Genomic DNA, 15538 nt, shown 5'->3' on the forward strand with positions numbered 1-15538 from the left:
TGTCAGTACATAGTAGAGATGAAAGATAACACCACCCACAGATTCAGCAACTTGATTGTTGCCATTTTAGATGTTTGTTAGTCAAAGTGATGGTCACGGTCTTGATGCATCAGGGGTGTGGGAAGCCCAAGAAACAAAGAGTTCAATGGCTTCATACATGTTTAGGTCAGGTGGGAGTGCCCTGGTGCATCCCCTGGGCAGGAGTTCTACATTGTCTGATGTTAACACTGTGGATCACTTCTGGTGGGAGGCCCTAGAAATTCATCTGGGGCACATTGGGGTTGTTGGTCACAGGCTCCATCTGCCCATAACTTAGGGTGATTTTGAGCAGTGATATGAGTATGAGCACTTTCTTTCTCTCCCAGAGTTTGCCAGAGAATTTGTCTGGATGCATTAACCAGATGTCACCTTTGGCAGGTCTGGAATCAGCACCTTCCTGTCACAAGTTCCTTCCTTCTGTGTTTATCTCTAGCTCCTGTTGTGGTTGCTTATCTTATGGCAAGTTCTGTCTGTGGCCTTGACAGTGTTTGAGACAGGCAGCTGTGTGCTTTAACTCTACAGGGTGTCAAAAATTTCCAGATGTTATTCCAGGTCTCCTGGGATAAAGTACTTGCAGGAGCAGGATTCTGCTATTTCTTGTTACTGTTTTGCACTTACTTCCCCTCCCTCATCATGGGATATGGTTAGCTCCTGTTTGGGTTTTTAATGTCTTCATTTAACTGATGTGTTGTTTTTTTTCACAGACCAGGTTGGTGTGAAGGGCTGTGTGACAAAAGCTCATAAAGTACTTCAAATTTTTTTAAATAATTTCTACTGCAAGTGTCTTAGAGGTTATTGCATTCAGACTGTTTTCCTTCAAATTAATACTTAATTCACTAAGTAGAATTTATTCAGGCCTAGCATATTTCTGATTTGTATTACATTATCTATTAGAATTCACCTGCATACATGTAGAATTTTTGTAACTTCAGACCTAGTTAGATCAGTGCAAGGTACATCTTTATCTAGAAGGAAATTTGAAAGTGTTACTAGTGTTTAAAATGGTAGAAGGATTAACAAAGATCTTTCTTGAACCTAGAGTGATTTCCCTACTGATGCTTCTCTTTCATATGTGAAGGACAGGCAACATAGTCTAGGCACAGTAGGAGGTGAATTTAAGGCTTTAAAGTCAGAGAATGCCCTGGTTCTGTTTGTGTTTTGTTGTACTGAATTTTTTTACTTTTTTTTTTTTTTTTTTTACCTTGTGAAAATTTAACACTGGAATTCTAGTTCCCGTTTATTAATTAAAAATGCCTATTGCTTCCTAAAGTATTTAGAGATCTTGGGGCTTAATGCCCAGATCATGCAAATTTTCCAAGTGCTTAGAAATACGAAGTTCGTAGCTGTTGTGTGAATTGAAGCTGTAGTGAGCAAACGTTTCACAGCTTGAGGGCTTTCATTCCTCACTGTTGGAAACTGATGCTATTTTAGTTGAGAAGACACAGCCATGTGGTCATAGTGCTTTTGAAGCAATTAGGAAAAGTGGCTGTTACGACTTTTCTAATACTAATTTTTTGAAGGGTGGCAGTGAGGAAAGTCCTGCTGCTTAGAAGTACGTGGTGGTCTTTGGATTCAATCTTGAGTAATGGAGAGCAGGATTTGGCTTTTCTAATTTGCTTAGCTTCTCAATGTTCATGGCACATATACAATTGAGGGAGCATCCAAATTTATTGGTGGAAAAAGAAACAGCAAAATAAACCAACTTGTCAGATGACAAATTTGTTTGTCTCCTTCAGGCACGTGGAAACCCTCAGCCTTAGGCACACACTACTGAGTGGATATAACTCTTATTGCTTATAAATAAGAAGTTTGTGTGATACCCCCTGTTGAAAAAAGGTGTGAACTAATTTTGCCTTTGGTAACCAAAATTTTAGCATTTTCAAACACTGTGGATCAGTGAGGAGAGGATATACAATGTAAGTGTGCTCTGATGGAGATGTCTTCTGCTGCTAATCCTATTTCTTCTATTCATTAGGTAATTTTTGATGTGCAGTTCATGACAGTAATGCAGTTTTGATTTTATGCCTTTTTCTTCTTCCATTCTAGGAACTTTAGAAAACTTGCTATGCCTTTGTAATCTTGGAAGGAATTTAGCTGGAAGAGGTTTTGTGCAATACTGAGGAGAGAAAGAGCAATGGCATGTCTTCCTCTAAAAGGGTAACTGGGTTCTCAACATGGTAGGTTATACCAGAAGTGGACCAGACTGTTCTAACCTCATCATCTAAAGATAACTACCAGTATGTATATTTGGCTGGACCACTCAAGGAATATTTACTCTCCTTTTTCCATCAACCATTGTATTTTCAAGGTTGAACTGGAGGGATGAGGAAGCAAACGGCATAGATTTCTTACAAATTGTTTTGTTTTTTAAGCTGTCAGTGAATTGTCAGCTATGCTCAGGGATAAACTGTGCTGTTTGTTGAAACCTAAAAAGCTCATCCTTGCCTTTGTTCTCTTTCTCCAAATCTCCCACCTTTTTAGAGGCTGAGTTTAGGTGCTTCTTTCACTGGATTATTAGGCTGTAGATTGCATTTGGGATCTCAGTATGTGAGTGATGTCCAGGATGCTTGGAATTTGCATTGTGGTGTGCCTGATAGAGGAATTTGGTGAAATTAGAGGAGAGTGAAGAGTGCAAAATGCCATAAAAAAATTTACTTATAAAATTGATGTCAGAAACAAGTCTCAGGGCAGTGCACATTGTTTTGGAAGCAGAGACTTAGTTGGGAATTGGACGAGGGGTTTTTTTTTTGGTTAGTTGGTTGTTTTTTATCATTTGATGATATAGGAGAATGGGTACCTGTACAGATAGCTTATCTTGTTGGTATTGTAGAGTTTGCTCCAGTACATCTCTCTCAGCAGTCCTTATTCTGGTCAGTTTACTTTTAGTTCCCTGTCTCTGCCCTTTCCTTCTTCCTTTTCTTCTCCAGGGTGTCAGTGGAGAGGTGCTCTCCACACAAAACTTCTAGTCTGAAAAGTGTGTTGACTGACTTGTTTTGTTTTTCTGCCTGTAACCACTGAACAGGGATATGGAATTCCAGAGCATGCAGCTCCCACCTGTGAATATAAAGGGATTTTCCCCTGAACTTTCCATCAGTGTATCCAAGGGCTCCCTCTTGTTATTTTCCACCTTCTTCATAAAAACGGGACATTGCATGGTCTGAAATTTTATTTGTAGGTGATGCTACCTTCTGACTTCAACAAGTAAATGGGATAACATTTAAATTAGTATGCAGCTGCCTCTTCCATGCTTAGAGCTATACCACTGGCTGTAGTGCTTGGTAATATGCAACTTACTGTCTTAAAAACATAAATCTGATTTGGAGCAGATTTTGAATCCAGAACTTATTTATATGGACAAAAGCCCAACTGAGCTGTGCCAAAGAAACTTGGAAGTGAGTTTATTTGCATCTTTCTTCTTCTGCATGTTCATACTTAATTACTTCTGTGTCTAATACAAGTACAGTATTTAGATGTTAGCACATCTGGAGTACATAGAGTATAAATGGATAAATACATGGATGCTGTTTCCTAGTGTTCTGAGGGTTATTTTATTTATAACGTTACGGCATTTTCCATTAAGCCACAAGGACGTGTCTACATCACTGACAGCAAGCTGCTGGCATTAGTGCATTTAGATTAGATACACATTTGGGCCACTGCAGATGATAATGAGCTGCTGCGCACTGCGGGATACATCTCGCCAAAGTGGTTTGCAGTTATTTTTAAGTGCCTAACAATAAATCTAGATGAGAGGTGGAAATCCTTGTTCCAGGCTTTCCTCAGTACCAAGGTCTGTCTCCCAGTTCCTCACTTCGTAATTCAAGAGTCATCTAATAATCAATTGTTCCACTTTAATGCTTGAAATTTTTATGACTCTGTTAAGAGTTGGACTGGACTGCTGTAATCATTTTATTCACAAGTAGCTGCACCACATCCACTATTTATACTAATGTATATTACTGCCATTAATGCTATTTTTAAAGAACATATGGTTTGAATATGTTAAAATTTACAGAATTGGACTCTAACCAGTAATGTCCATCTTTGCTGTAAGGAATGCCTCACAGGTTATAAAGTAATCCAAGAAATGGAATTATATTGGAATAGTAGACCTTGTGGGATTTTTTTTCCTAAAAAACATAAGAGATAATTTTGTCAGACTCTGAGGATTTATCCATCACACTTCATTAATGTGATGAACCCTATTTTTAGCATTTCCATAGAGTTAAGAAGTGAACATATCCATCTGGGCTGCAGAAAGAAGAAACTTCCCCTAAGCATGTTTTTGCTTCCAAGGCAAAAAATCTTGTCTCAGTGGGACAAGTGGAGCCTGCCTGTGCTGTTGGCAGCTTTTTAAAGGGAAATGTTGCTGATGAAGCTAGAAATCTTAGTGGGTAATTGTAAAATCTTCACTGTTATGTAAAAGGGAGTCTCTCTTGAAAAACTGACCATACAGTTAAAAAGCTTTTTAAAGAACGAAGTGGTTCTTTTCTATAGTAAATAAAAAGAGTATAGTAGAAGCTGCTTATCTATTTTTTCAAGTTTCCTTGCATCAAAACCATGCTCTGCCCCACTGCATCCAGAAAGGGAACTAGGAGCAAAAGAGAGACAGAGAATAAAATGGAAGCTGGAGGAAGGATGTGAGTCACCTCACATGAAATAGATGAACAAGGATGAAATGTTGCAAGGTGTTAGCTTTCAAAAAGCTATATTTCAAACACTAACTGCTTCATCTCAAAGCTAAGTAGAGCACTCAACAAAAATATCTGATGAATAAGAAAAAGGTGACAGGAAATGTGCATCATTCCACTCCTTTCTTATCCTCTGTGTTTGCATTTAATCCTCATGCAGAGGGTTTACTACTCTGCCAAGAAAAAGCATCACCCTTGACTGCTTTTCAAAAACAGCAAAAAGGAATGGCTTATTCAGTGTTACATCCAGGTATGCCCCATCTTCCTTTTGTGCTGCAGGGTCTTCTGCCTGATCTGTTCCATCACTGGCCAGCTTGAAAAAGGCTTTATTTATTACCTGCAAGAAAAAAACGTAACTCTGGAGTCATCAGAGCATGATTGTGGTGGGACAAAGGAGAGTCTGAGTAAATGATAAAGCACATTGTACTCCATAGATGTTTTAAGAAGATGTTGGATACTTGTCCATAACGTGCAAAAGCTCTGTAACTGTTTTTGCGCTGGGATGGTCTGTAATCCTGTTACCCTTGTGCCGTGGTTTAACCCCAGCCAGCAGCTGGGTACCACACAGCTGCTCACTCCTTCCTCCCACCACTTGCCAACAACTAAAACTCTTGTGTTATCAGCATTATTCTCCTACTTAATCCAAAACATACATTGCATGTGATACTCAGTCCCCTACTAAGCATGTCCCCTACATGGCTCTGACTGCTTTTTTGTAGGTAAATTTATTCAGTTTAGGAGGCTGAAATTGTGCAGGAAAGGTAATCTTTTTTTAATGCCAGTGATATATACTGTACCTTTCCAACTGTTAGACTGGCGTTGCTTATCTTACTGAAATCTGCCCCCTTCCCCAGCAGTGTAGGCAGTTCCATATCTGCAAGAAGCTGCTGTAGATCAGAGCTGTCTTCTAGTGTTAATGCTGGCAGCGTTAATTTGATGTCTCTGCAGAGAGAGGGAGAGAGAGGCAAGTGAGTGTTCACTGTGAAAGCATCGTGGTTGGGCAGTCCTGGGGAATGTGAGAACAGCTGCAACAAGTGCTTGGTGTATGGGCACAAAAGCAGTGGGTGCCTGTTACTGTTTCCAAGTGTGAACTCACGCAGACTTCACCCAGGCTAAACCCCAGATTATCCCACTTTGTGTGTGGGATGCAAAGGGGCTTTGTTGTTTCCTTGAAATGCCCCCAGATAAAAAGCTGGTCCCACCGAAGTGGAGCTCCTTTGAAACGAGCTCCCTGGCTGTGCAGGGGTTTCTCTTTGTGCTCCGTAGTAAAGCCCCCCTGGCAGGATCCAGCCCCAGGTGAGGGGGCAGGCCTGTGTGGCTCATCCCATCCATCCCTACTATGAGAGGATGCACATGCCCCTTCCCTACCTTGGGGACAGCCTCTGGAGCCAAGCTGAGGATTGCGACATCAGCTCGGACTCCACGTGCTCCAGGTCACTGCCATTGATGGGCTGCAGCAGCACCAGCAGCGCCGTCTTGCTGATGGGGACTTCCACCACGGAAAAAGTCCCACTGGCATCAGTTTTGTACTTGAGTGTCCCCGTGATAGACAACATAGGGACCAGGACCTTTGTGTTTGAATCCACCCAGAACTCCTGAGGCTCTTTGAGTGGGAAGGCTTGCTTAACATTCACTGAAAAACAAATCAAGAGAGGAGAAATTGATTCTTCTCGTTCTTCCCTCCTCCCCTCTGCCCCTTAGCTGGTCTTTTAAGAATGCACTGTGCCTTAGAGAAGGACTGTGTGTATAAAATCACATTTAGCTATTTTAATCATGAGTCTCCCCCTTTTAATCTGCATTCTGGTGCCATAAAGCGCACAGCACAGGGACCATGGCCATCAGGACTGTGACTGCTGTATTGGTTTCCTTTCTGTCTCTCAAGTGCAGTGATGGCATGTTTGGAAGCACATCCATCAGGGCCAGCCCTTGCTACAGGAGCACTCTCAGGCAGCTGGGTGGGCTCAGGAGAGGCAAGGCAGCAAAAGCTCTGCCTGAGGTCTCCTTACAAACCAAAGCAATGGGGAAGGTTGTAAGGACAACACTGAAGTGTTGGTTGAGCCAAGGAGGTTAAAAAAGACATAGTTGAACACTTACTAGACCTTAAAATAAATTTCTTTCCCAGTTCACAATTTTATAAGAGGCCTTGTTCTCACCTTTACGCTACTTCTGTGCAGCTCTGCATTTCAACACGTTATCTTTTCACTGCCACAGATCAATGCTGCCGCCCAGCTGGGCAGATAATCCTGTTCAGCACTGAAGAAACTACTGCCCTCAGTGAAGCTTGCACCTGATGTTCTGCATTGAATTCTAAATGGCAGGCCCTGCTTGGCAGCAAGTCTACAAATGTGAAGAAAACTGTGTGCAAGTGAACAACACTTGAGACCACTGGAACATTTAGCTGATGTTTTGCATGGATTTCTGTCACTTTATCGATGCTATGGCTGTTGATAGCATCTCAGAGCTTATATAACATGTTTCAGAGAGGAAAATAAAGGGGTTTTTTCCTTTCTGTAGCTATAGGGACAGACATGGAGCATGATAGCATCAGCTGTCATGGATGCCCTTTCACAACCAAATGGCAAACCAAATGCTAAAGTTATCTTCTATGTTTATTAGAAGATAATTGCTTGTGTAATTCATTTGTTCTTGAGCCAGTTTTGTCCATTCCACCTGTGGGGACTGCAACATTTCAAATGCATCTTTGGAGAGAGAAGGTGGTAGAGCTGAGCCAGTGAGGCAGACCCTTGAACATGTGTTTCTAAGCTTATACAAATTACAAGTTTCCAATACAGAGGAAGAGGAAAAAATGGTTCCACTAAAGGAAACTCAGCTTTTGTGACTGTGCCCAAGTCTGTGACCCAGTTACTTTTGTAGTATCATATCTATGCTAGATCTTAAAATGACAAATGAAAGCTGATGCCCACAGCTTGCTGAGAGAATGACAGCACCCATGAAAGGCAAAGAAAACCTGACATCCAATTTTGAGGTGAGAGGATGGAGGCACAAAAAGGCGTCCTGGGCACCACAACTCCACCTTTAGCAATAGAAGCCCACTCAGGAACTTAGGGCTCACTGCAAGTTTTTTGAAATGCAGTCCCAGGTAGGCAAGCTGTCTGAAGTGTGTAGTCTTTGGTATTGGATTCAGTCACGAGGATCTAGGAAAGCAGCTACACTCAGAAGAGAAGGCTCAGTTGTAAGTCCAGGGGGATTTCTGGGACAGCAGCATGGAATGACCCTAGGCAATGAAGGGGATTGCTTTATTCTAGGTTTGTTTAAAAGCTGCCCTGCTTCCATAACTGATGATGTTTGGTTGCTTCCTGAGCCAGATGTTGCCTCCTGACTTCTGTGTTTAATAGCCACTAGAGGAGTCTTGTCCACCGTATTTTTTAGTCTTTTATGTATCTGTACCTCTGGCCTGCTACCCCCAGCTCCTTTGGCTTTCTTTAAAGCTACACCCTGATCAATCTTGCTGGAGGCCACTCATGACTTTTAGTTCCTCTGCAGCCAGAAATGCTGCACAGTTCTTTCTCATGCACCTTTCCACACCTTTCCTAATCCTTAGTTTCCTGGACGAGGAAAATCTCTTGGAGGCCATCTCCGCCCTCGTCACTCCCCATTGCACTTGCTGGCTCGTGGCAGAGTGCAGGCAGGATCCCTGGCACAGCTGTGGGGAGCAGAGGTCCAGCCTTTCATCTGAGCCCTTCCCTTTCCCCACTGGCCAGGCATGCCCTTGCTTCCTTCCCAGGAGCAGGGTTACTGCCCATCCTTCCCCAGGCCTGTTCCCAAAGTGAGCAGCGCTGCCTCATACCTGCCAAGCGGACGTCCACCGCAAACAGCAGCTCTGAGGATGGGTCGATGTCTGCCAGTAAGCACTTGCTCTGGCCCTCACTTTTGGTCTCCACAAAGGCATTTATTTGTTTTGCTGCCTCGTCTGGGTTTGTGAAGTCAACAGCTCGGGCGTAGAATGCATCAGCACTGGGGAGCAAGTGCTCTATGAACAGCTGGGAGAGGGGTATGCCAGGGGCAGAGAACAGGCTCAGTGTCTTGGAAAAGAGCAGCTCCTCGTCCCCGCTCTTCACAAGCCTTTCGATCGTCCTCAGGCTGGAAAGGAAATTGCTTCCGACTGCCGTGGAAGTGCAGTCAGGGTTTCCAGAGGGGGGAACAAATCCCAGCAATCCCTGCAAATCAAGTGCTGTCTGGTTTGAGGCACCCAGGTAGAATGACACCAAGGAGCTGTAGAGGCTGCTTGGGGACAGGAGCACATTTTGGCCCGTCCGTGCTTTCTGCAGCACATTGTAAAACCGCATGCCCGGGACGTACACCAAGCCACTCAGGTAGCCTCGTTCCTCTTTCCCCCAGGTGTTGAGGCTTGGGGCTTCCAATTCGTTCTTGTCATTCACGTCACCTTCATATTCAGGTGTGGTTTGAGACTCAATGGAGACAGGGACAATAGTCTTTCCCTCCTGAACCAATTTTTCCAGCTTGTCACAATCACTTTGATTGAAAGAAAACAAATTGAAAGGGTGGACGTAGACCCGGTCACAAGTCACCACAGTAAGGCAAGCCAGCAAGCAGAGAAGACCTGCCACCAGATTCATGTTGGAAAATTGCCTCCACGATGTCTTCTGAAAGAAAAAAAGAGGAGGAAAGGTCAGTCTGTTTCAAGTCTGTTTCTCTTAATCACAGGGTGAGGTGCTAGTGCTGCTGGAGTTACAAAGGTATTCAGAAAATTTCAGTATTTAGTGGTGTTTGGTCTGACTCTGCCCCCAGAAAGCCCAGGATGAGACAGACACCAGTTTCAATGGCAGCAGGTGGGAGATGGTAAGCACAGATGTGACTCCATTACCCGCTGCAGTGCCCTAAGGATTTAGCATGGGAATGGTTGCAGATGCTGGTTATGCCTACTAACTAGACCATGCCACTTCTGTGAAACCTTGTTTTGCAGCAAATGCAACATTTGTTCCTGGAACCTGGTCAGAGCCATCTCTGCAAACTGCTGCACCGAGCCTTGCAGACACACGGACGGGCTAAGCAGCGTGCCTGCTGTTACACAGGAAGTGGGTTTGGAAACCAGTTCTCTTAAGGTCCAGATGCAGAAATGTCCTGCTTTGTATGTCTAGTCAGCAAAATACTTGGCACTAGCAGAGCATGTTATGTTTTCATAGCCCAGTGCAAACATTCATTCTAGCTTCTAGGCAAACATACTCCGGGCTCCCTTATACAAATGTGCTCACACCAAAACCATTTTCATTGCACCTTCTATCTCTGAATACAGAATTAGAAGGGGTAGGCTGAGTGTTACTCAGCTGTGCAGGCAGTCCTCTCCTGAGGTAAAAGACTGCTTGCTGCTCTTGTTTTTCCTGACAAGAAGCAGTGAATTTTACTGTATGTGGATGTCACTAGTGTTTTAGCACAGAGTATGTAATGCATATAGGGAATGAGAATGTCGTGGACACATACACACACACACACACTGAAAAATTGTACCCACTGACAAATACTGTATTTTTAGAATTCTCTCTTTTCCTATATCAAACTTTTTGATAACTAATAGCTCTGCTGTAACTTTCTTAGATTTCTAGTATATGACTTTTAATCTGTGTATTTGAAATCCAAATTGAAGTGTGTTGAAAATTATGCATCTGTTAACACATATCATCAGCCAAGATGCTGTTATCCAGAGCTGTATTTTTATTCTATTAGTAATTCCTTGTTTATTGTAGCTTTGTTCACCCTCTTTCACCCATTTCAAGTTCTGCAGAACTCATTGGATGGGAAAAGTGCTATCAGCCTTGCCAGTACCCAAGCCCTGCGCTGTGCTTTCTTTCTCCAAGGCTTTTTGAATCACGCCAGTCTGTCAGGTATTGTAGTTCTGGTAGCCTGAGCCTTTTGAGAGGACACACAGCAATGTCTGTCTCACCAACATTTTACACAGGGTAGAAACACTTGTTTTTAAATCCATCTATTCAAGACCTGGCCCTTTCCCAGCCTAATTTACAATGTATAACCACATTCTTTCCCCTGAGGGATCCCCAAGTATTTAATGTCTAATAATATCCCAGTTTGCAGTATCACCACTCTATTGCACATACAAAAACTGAGATGTGCAGATGCTTGGTAACTAGACAGACCTTGCTAAGTAAGTCTGCCTGCCAACGTGGATATCTACATTCCCAGGTTCCTGTCTAACAGCTGGGTTTGCAAATTGAGTTTCTGTTGCTGTGATGGTCACTCAGGATGTCCAAGTGTCTTCCTGAATGCCTGTGGGTCAGGCCTGAAACTATTTGCTCCCCAGAGGCATGCAGGGGAGGACCTGCTGTAGATCTCTGTCCCTGCCTTCACCCAAGAATTGCTCTTCCCCATGAACTCCCACCTCATCCTCTAAATTACTGTATGGGCGGCACAGTCGTGCTGCTGTCTCCTCTGCTCCCAGCCCCACTTCACCTCCCCAACCCTGCTGGTAGCATGTGACATGCATGACAGAGCATATTCATTGCTTATGACTGGTTAAAAAATTATCTTGGGAGGTGCCTTCCCAACTTCACGTTCACAGTTAGCCCAGCTACTGTGCTAGTGGATTTCTAGACTAATCAAAGCATTTTTCACATTGGGATGCTCAGGAAAATGAACCAAAAAGCCACAGATTATAAGGAATGCCCTTCCCACACTGTTCCCTCCATCATACAATTCTTTTGAGGCATTACTTAATATTTCCTGCACAGCAGGGAGGGTGACCCTGTGCCACCCAGGCAGGCTGTGCCATTAGGCACCATTGGCACCCAGTGGTCACTTCTCTTTGGCTGCCAGAGCCCCCCATCAGCTTTTGTCCCATGAGCAGAAGGCAGAGGAGCAGTTCTCACTGCCAAGCACTTACCCTAAGCCCCATCTGTGGAAAGTCAGCGTGGTTTATTTGGCTAAAGAAGAGAGCCCCGAGCCCTTTGGAAAAGCATGAGCACCTGAGTTGAAAAAGCAGCATTCAAAGCCAATCCAGTAAGAGCGCTTACTCGCCTCTGTCCTGGGGGGTGTCTCCCCTCTGTTGCCCCTCCGATGCTGCTGTCGCTCAGGAGCTCCTCAGGACACCTCTCCCCCCGGGGCAGTGGGGCTGCAGGTGGAATTCTGCCCTTTCCACAGGGCTGCGGCAGCATTGCGCAAAGCTGCTTTACATCACAGCCTGGGGGCCCGGAGAAGTTACCTCAGGCCAGGCAGGGCCCAATGAAACCTGAGCCCGGCTTAACACCAGCTGCACAGAAAGTTCCAGGGATGGATACACAACCTTTAGCCAGACCCAGCACACCTACGAAGTCGCAGTTACACATTGACCGAGGCAGACACAGGCGTATTCCTCTGCAGAGTAACTAGCTATAGGAGCTGAAAAGACCTCATTTTGAACCAGACTGAAAGGAATGCATATTTCTTTGTGCTTAGGTTTGTTGTACAGTTTGGATCAGATTCTTGTCTTCACAAGATAATTTGCCTTTAATCTCTACCTTGCAGCCTGGGGATCCAGGAGTGTGTGAGGTGTGCGTGCTACCGCAGAATAAAGTGATTAAGCTCTTAATTTTTACCCCTTCTTTCCCTCTTGAGCTGTTCAGAATGTCAAGGCCTTGTTCTTTTTCCTCTTGAAGAAAACATGTAGAAATGGAGAAGATGAAAGCCAGATAGGTGAGACTGCCAGAGCTGGATCACAAAGACTTCATCCCTCCCAGTCTCAGCCTCCCAAGTCATGTTCAGGAAAAGGGGTTAGGATATGCAGATCTTTCTGCTGCTTTTGAAACAATCTGTCAATTTTGGTGTGCCCCTTCTTCCTATTGAAGCGAATAAACAGTGAATCAAACCAGGGACAACACAACTGGTTAGACTGGGTCTTGTTCGGTGCCCTTGCTATTCTTAGCAATTACAATCCCATGGCTCAAACAGGAGTAGGGCTGATTTGTCATCTGAGCTTCGATTTTAGAGGGCCAGTCAGGGATGATTTGTACTGCAGTGCCCAGCTACATGTTGGGTTCAAGGAGAGAGCTGAGAGAGGAGGATGTTTTCAGTGTGCCTGGGCAGCTGGAGCTGGTGGAGATGAAGGTGGAGACAGGGACAGCTGAGTCCTCCCAGCCCAAGGGCTGTATGCCAGATGCCTATCACCAAAGAGACGAGAAATTTCTGCCTCTGCAGTCCTGCTTTTCATTTAAACAATCTGATTACCCTCACTCTAATGAGGTCCAAAAGTGTTTCTGAGCTTGGGCTTGTATAACATGCTATCATGCACTGAAGGCTTAAACAAACAGCTTGAAACATTCAAGGTATTTTGTCATCTTGCTGCCTGAGCATCTCAGTTGAGAAAGCATCTGCCCACAGAACAATTCCTGAGCCTTTGTATCATCTCCAGACAGCTTTAAAACACTTCCAGCCAAGCAAAGAATACAGGCAAAAGGGAGAAGGATGAAAAATGAAAAATGTATATTGCTCAGCTAAATGCTAAGCGATCAAGTTAGGTTTCATGTTGCAATCCCCCTTCTTTCCCCTCTACCCTGGAGACTCCTTCCCACAGGCACACCAGGGGAGCCAGCTGGTCCTTTAGAGGCCAGTGGAGCTGCAGGTGGGATGTGAGCACAGCCCAAATCTGTATCTCCTGCACCACCATCCATGTGAGTCCACCTGAGGCACCAGACAGGCATCAGCAGCGCACACAAATGGCCAGACCACACCAAGCCTGAGCTATAGCTGGTCTCCTGAGTCCCCCTAGATAAGGCTTGAACACAGGTAAAAAGAAAACCTATCCCAGTACTCTCTGTATCAAGGACAAACAAATGAAAGCTGTTTCATGGAAGGGCACCTGGTATTCCATAAAACTTTGAGAAGTATCCTTATTAAAAAGAATTACTGGCTTTGGCTAATAAGCTCCAAGTGATGCTAATAACATATAGTACAGCTGTCAGACTTATGTGTTTGCTGTGGACAATAAACACTGAAAGGGGAAATCACAACCCTCTCACCCTCACTGTGTTTTTTTTCCTTTAATCATGATGCCTTTGTTCTGTAGCATCCAGACAATATTGTTTGGGTATCCCCTGCTTCCAGCTCCCCTGAAGGTCATGACCAAGGTGTGCTGCAGCTGTTGGTCTCCTTTTGCTCTAAGTACCAGCCCTAAACAGGCAGCCCTGGCTGCAGGAGATGCTGCCCTGAAGAAGAGGAGTAGCAGGAGTCACCTGAATAACAAATCCAGCATGCTGGGCTGGTGTCTCTGCCACATAAAGAAAGTTCAGCTGAGTTGAATACTCTCAGAGTTTTCAGCCAGATTGATCCTTGGGTGTCTTTTGGTGTTTGTGCATTCAGTTCTGTTGTTTTCCATCTATTAAGAAATGGTCAGTGTCTTTGAGGAACACAGAAGTCTATCTTTTGCCCCCCACCCATGCCCCCACATCAATAAAGTAATCAAATTAAAATACCCAGCTTTCTCCAGAAAAAGAGGTTTCACCAGGTAATGTTCAATGTCCTGTTTCCACCACAGTCCTCCTCCTGCTTCAGGCCACCGGGAATTTGGCTGGCCCCAGTAATGAGGGAGAACCTTTGATTTCACCTTATGTTCACACTCCACTAAAAGCTCAGACAGTTTCCCCCCCCCGCATTTGCCAGTCACTTGTGCTCACTCAATTAATATTCCCCTATTAAGATGCATCACACACCAGTGCACCTCTTAGATCTATGTCTTTTATCTTCTAACAGTTTCCTCTAAAGGAGGTTTCAGATTACGAAGAACAAATCCTGCCACACCTGCAACATATTTTATCCTAGTAGAACTTAAAGACAATTAGCCTTTCATTTTACTTCAGAGACATTTTTAAGCAGGAGAGCATGAGCATCATTCCAATTACTATATGTGGACTCTGTTGTCAGGCTTTTTTTGTTGGGTTGCCATGGTTTTAGGAATGAGAGTGTGCTTAAAGATAGAGCTTCGACTTTAGAAAGCAGAGTCTCTATCCCGCCCTTCAGCTCCAGTGTCCAAGGATTCTGCCTCTTAAAGAGAGCTGTGCCAGAGAACTTGCACTGGGCCAAATTTGGGCAAAAAGCTTTCTGGCAACAAGGAACCCAAGAGGGTGAAAGCAAGGCTGTTCTACAAGCATCCCCTATCCGAAACAAGCCTGTGGCCCACACACGTTTTCTAATGAACCTCTCCCTGCAGCAGCCACAGTAAAGGTACAAAGAAACACAGACCTCTCAAACCTGTTCTTCAGCGGTGAGGTGTGTGCTCTCCTTTTGCCCCACTCTCCGAATTTGGAGGGGTACTCGGCTCCCCCTTTTATACCCTCTCTTGCATAAGCCGGGCCCGCCCCGCTCCCCCCCACCGCTGCCCTCATTTCTCTTCAAAACCTGCCTCTGTTTTTCCTGCTTGTTATTCATGGTAGCTGCTGAGAGGGAGCAAAGAGGGGTGGAAAAACACTGGTGCTGCGGTTATGGGTTTCCTTGCAGCCATCCTAGGGATCAGATCTCCTGGTCAGCCTCACTGTTCTGAAGTGCTGTATGTGGAAACCCTCCCCTGCCCCATGAAAAATTTCTCGGTGATGGTGCTCCAGCACTTCTTCACACAAATACTGCCTAAAAAGCTTCAGAAATTTTAAGCCTGGCAGAGGAACACTAACCCTACTGACAGCAGTATGGTAATTCAGCCTTGAATGGGAAAATGTTTTTGTCCAAGCTAGAATTTTGACTGATCGACCAGGCCGCTATTCTTTTGACAAAGAACATTGCGTCTCCACTTTGTCAAGAAGTGTTTTAATTGATCTGAATTGTTCCAGGAAAAGCAGCATAAAATTCAGCAC

At 44.4% G+C, this 15538-nt stretch overlaps 1 protein-coding gene across 4 annotated transcripts; it reads right to left on the bottom strand.

Annotated features, from left to right (window-relative positions):
* Window positions 1-3187: 3187 nt before the first annotated feature.
* AGT (angiotensinogen) lies at window positions 3188-15025 on the bottom strand. 4 transcript variants are annotated; one of them, XM_023922741.2, is made up of 5 exons: window positions 14934-15025; window positions 8539-9355; window positions 6099-6363; window positions 5528-5672; window positions 3188-5067 (listed from the first exon to the last, which is right to left on the bottom strand). In XM_023922741.2, exons 2-5 carry the CDS (start codon window positions 9326-9328, stop codon window positions 4876-4878), a joined length of 1392 nt encoding a protein of 463 aa, XP_023778509.2. In that variant the 5' UTR covers window positions 9329-9355; window positions 14934-15025; the 3' UTR covers window positions 3188-4875. The 4 variants fall into 4 exon arrangements, with proteins under 4 accessions (XP_023778509.2, XP_023778510.2, XP_023778507.2 ...); XM_023922742.2 differs by lacking the exon at window positions 14934-15025 and adding an exon at window positions 11739-11763; XM_023922739.2 differs by lacking the exon at window positions 14934-15025 and adding an exon at window positions 11735-11756.
* Between the last annotated feature and the right edge of the window lie 513 nt (window positions 15026-15538).

The sequence above is a fragment of the Cyanistes caeruleus genome, chromosome 2 (genome assembly GCF_971803275.1).
Source record: "Cyanistes caeruleus chromosome 2, bCyaCae1.hap1.1, whole genome shotgun sequence".
Classification (NCBI taxonomy): domain Eukaryota; kingdom Metazoa; phylum Chordata; class Aves; order Passeriformes; family Paridae; genus Cyanistes; species Cyanistes caeruleus.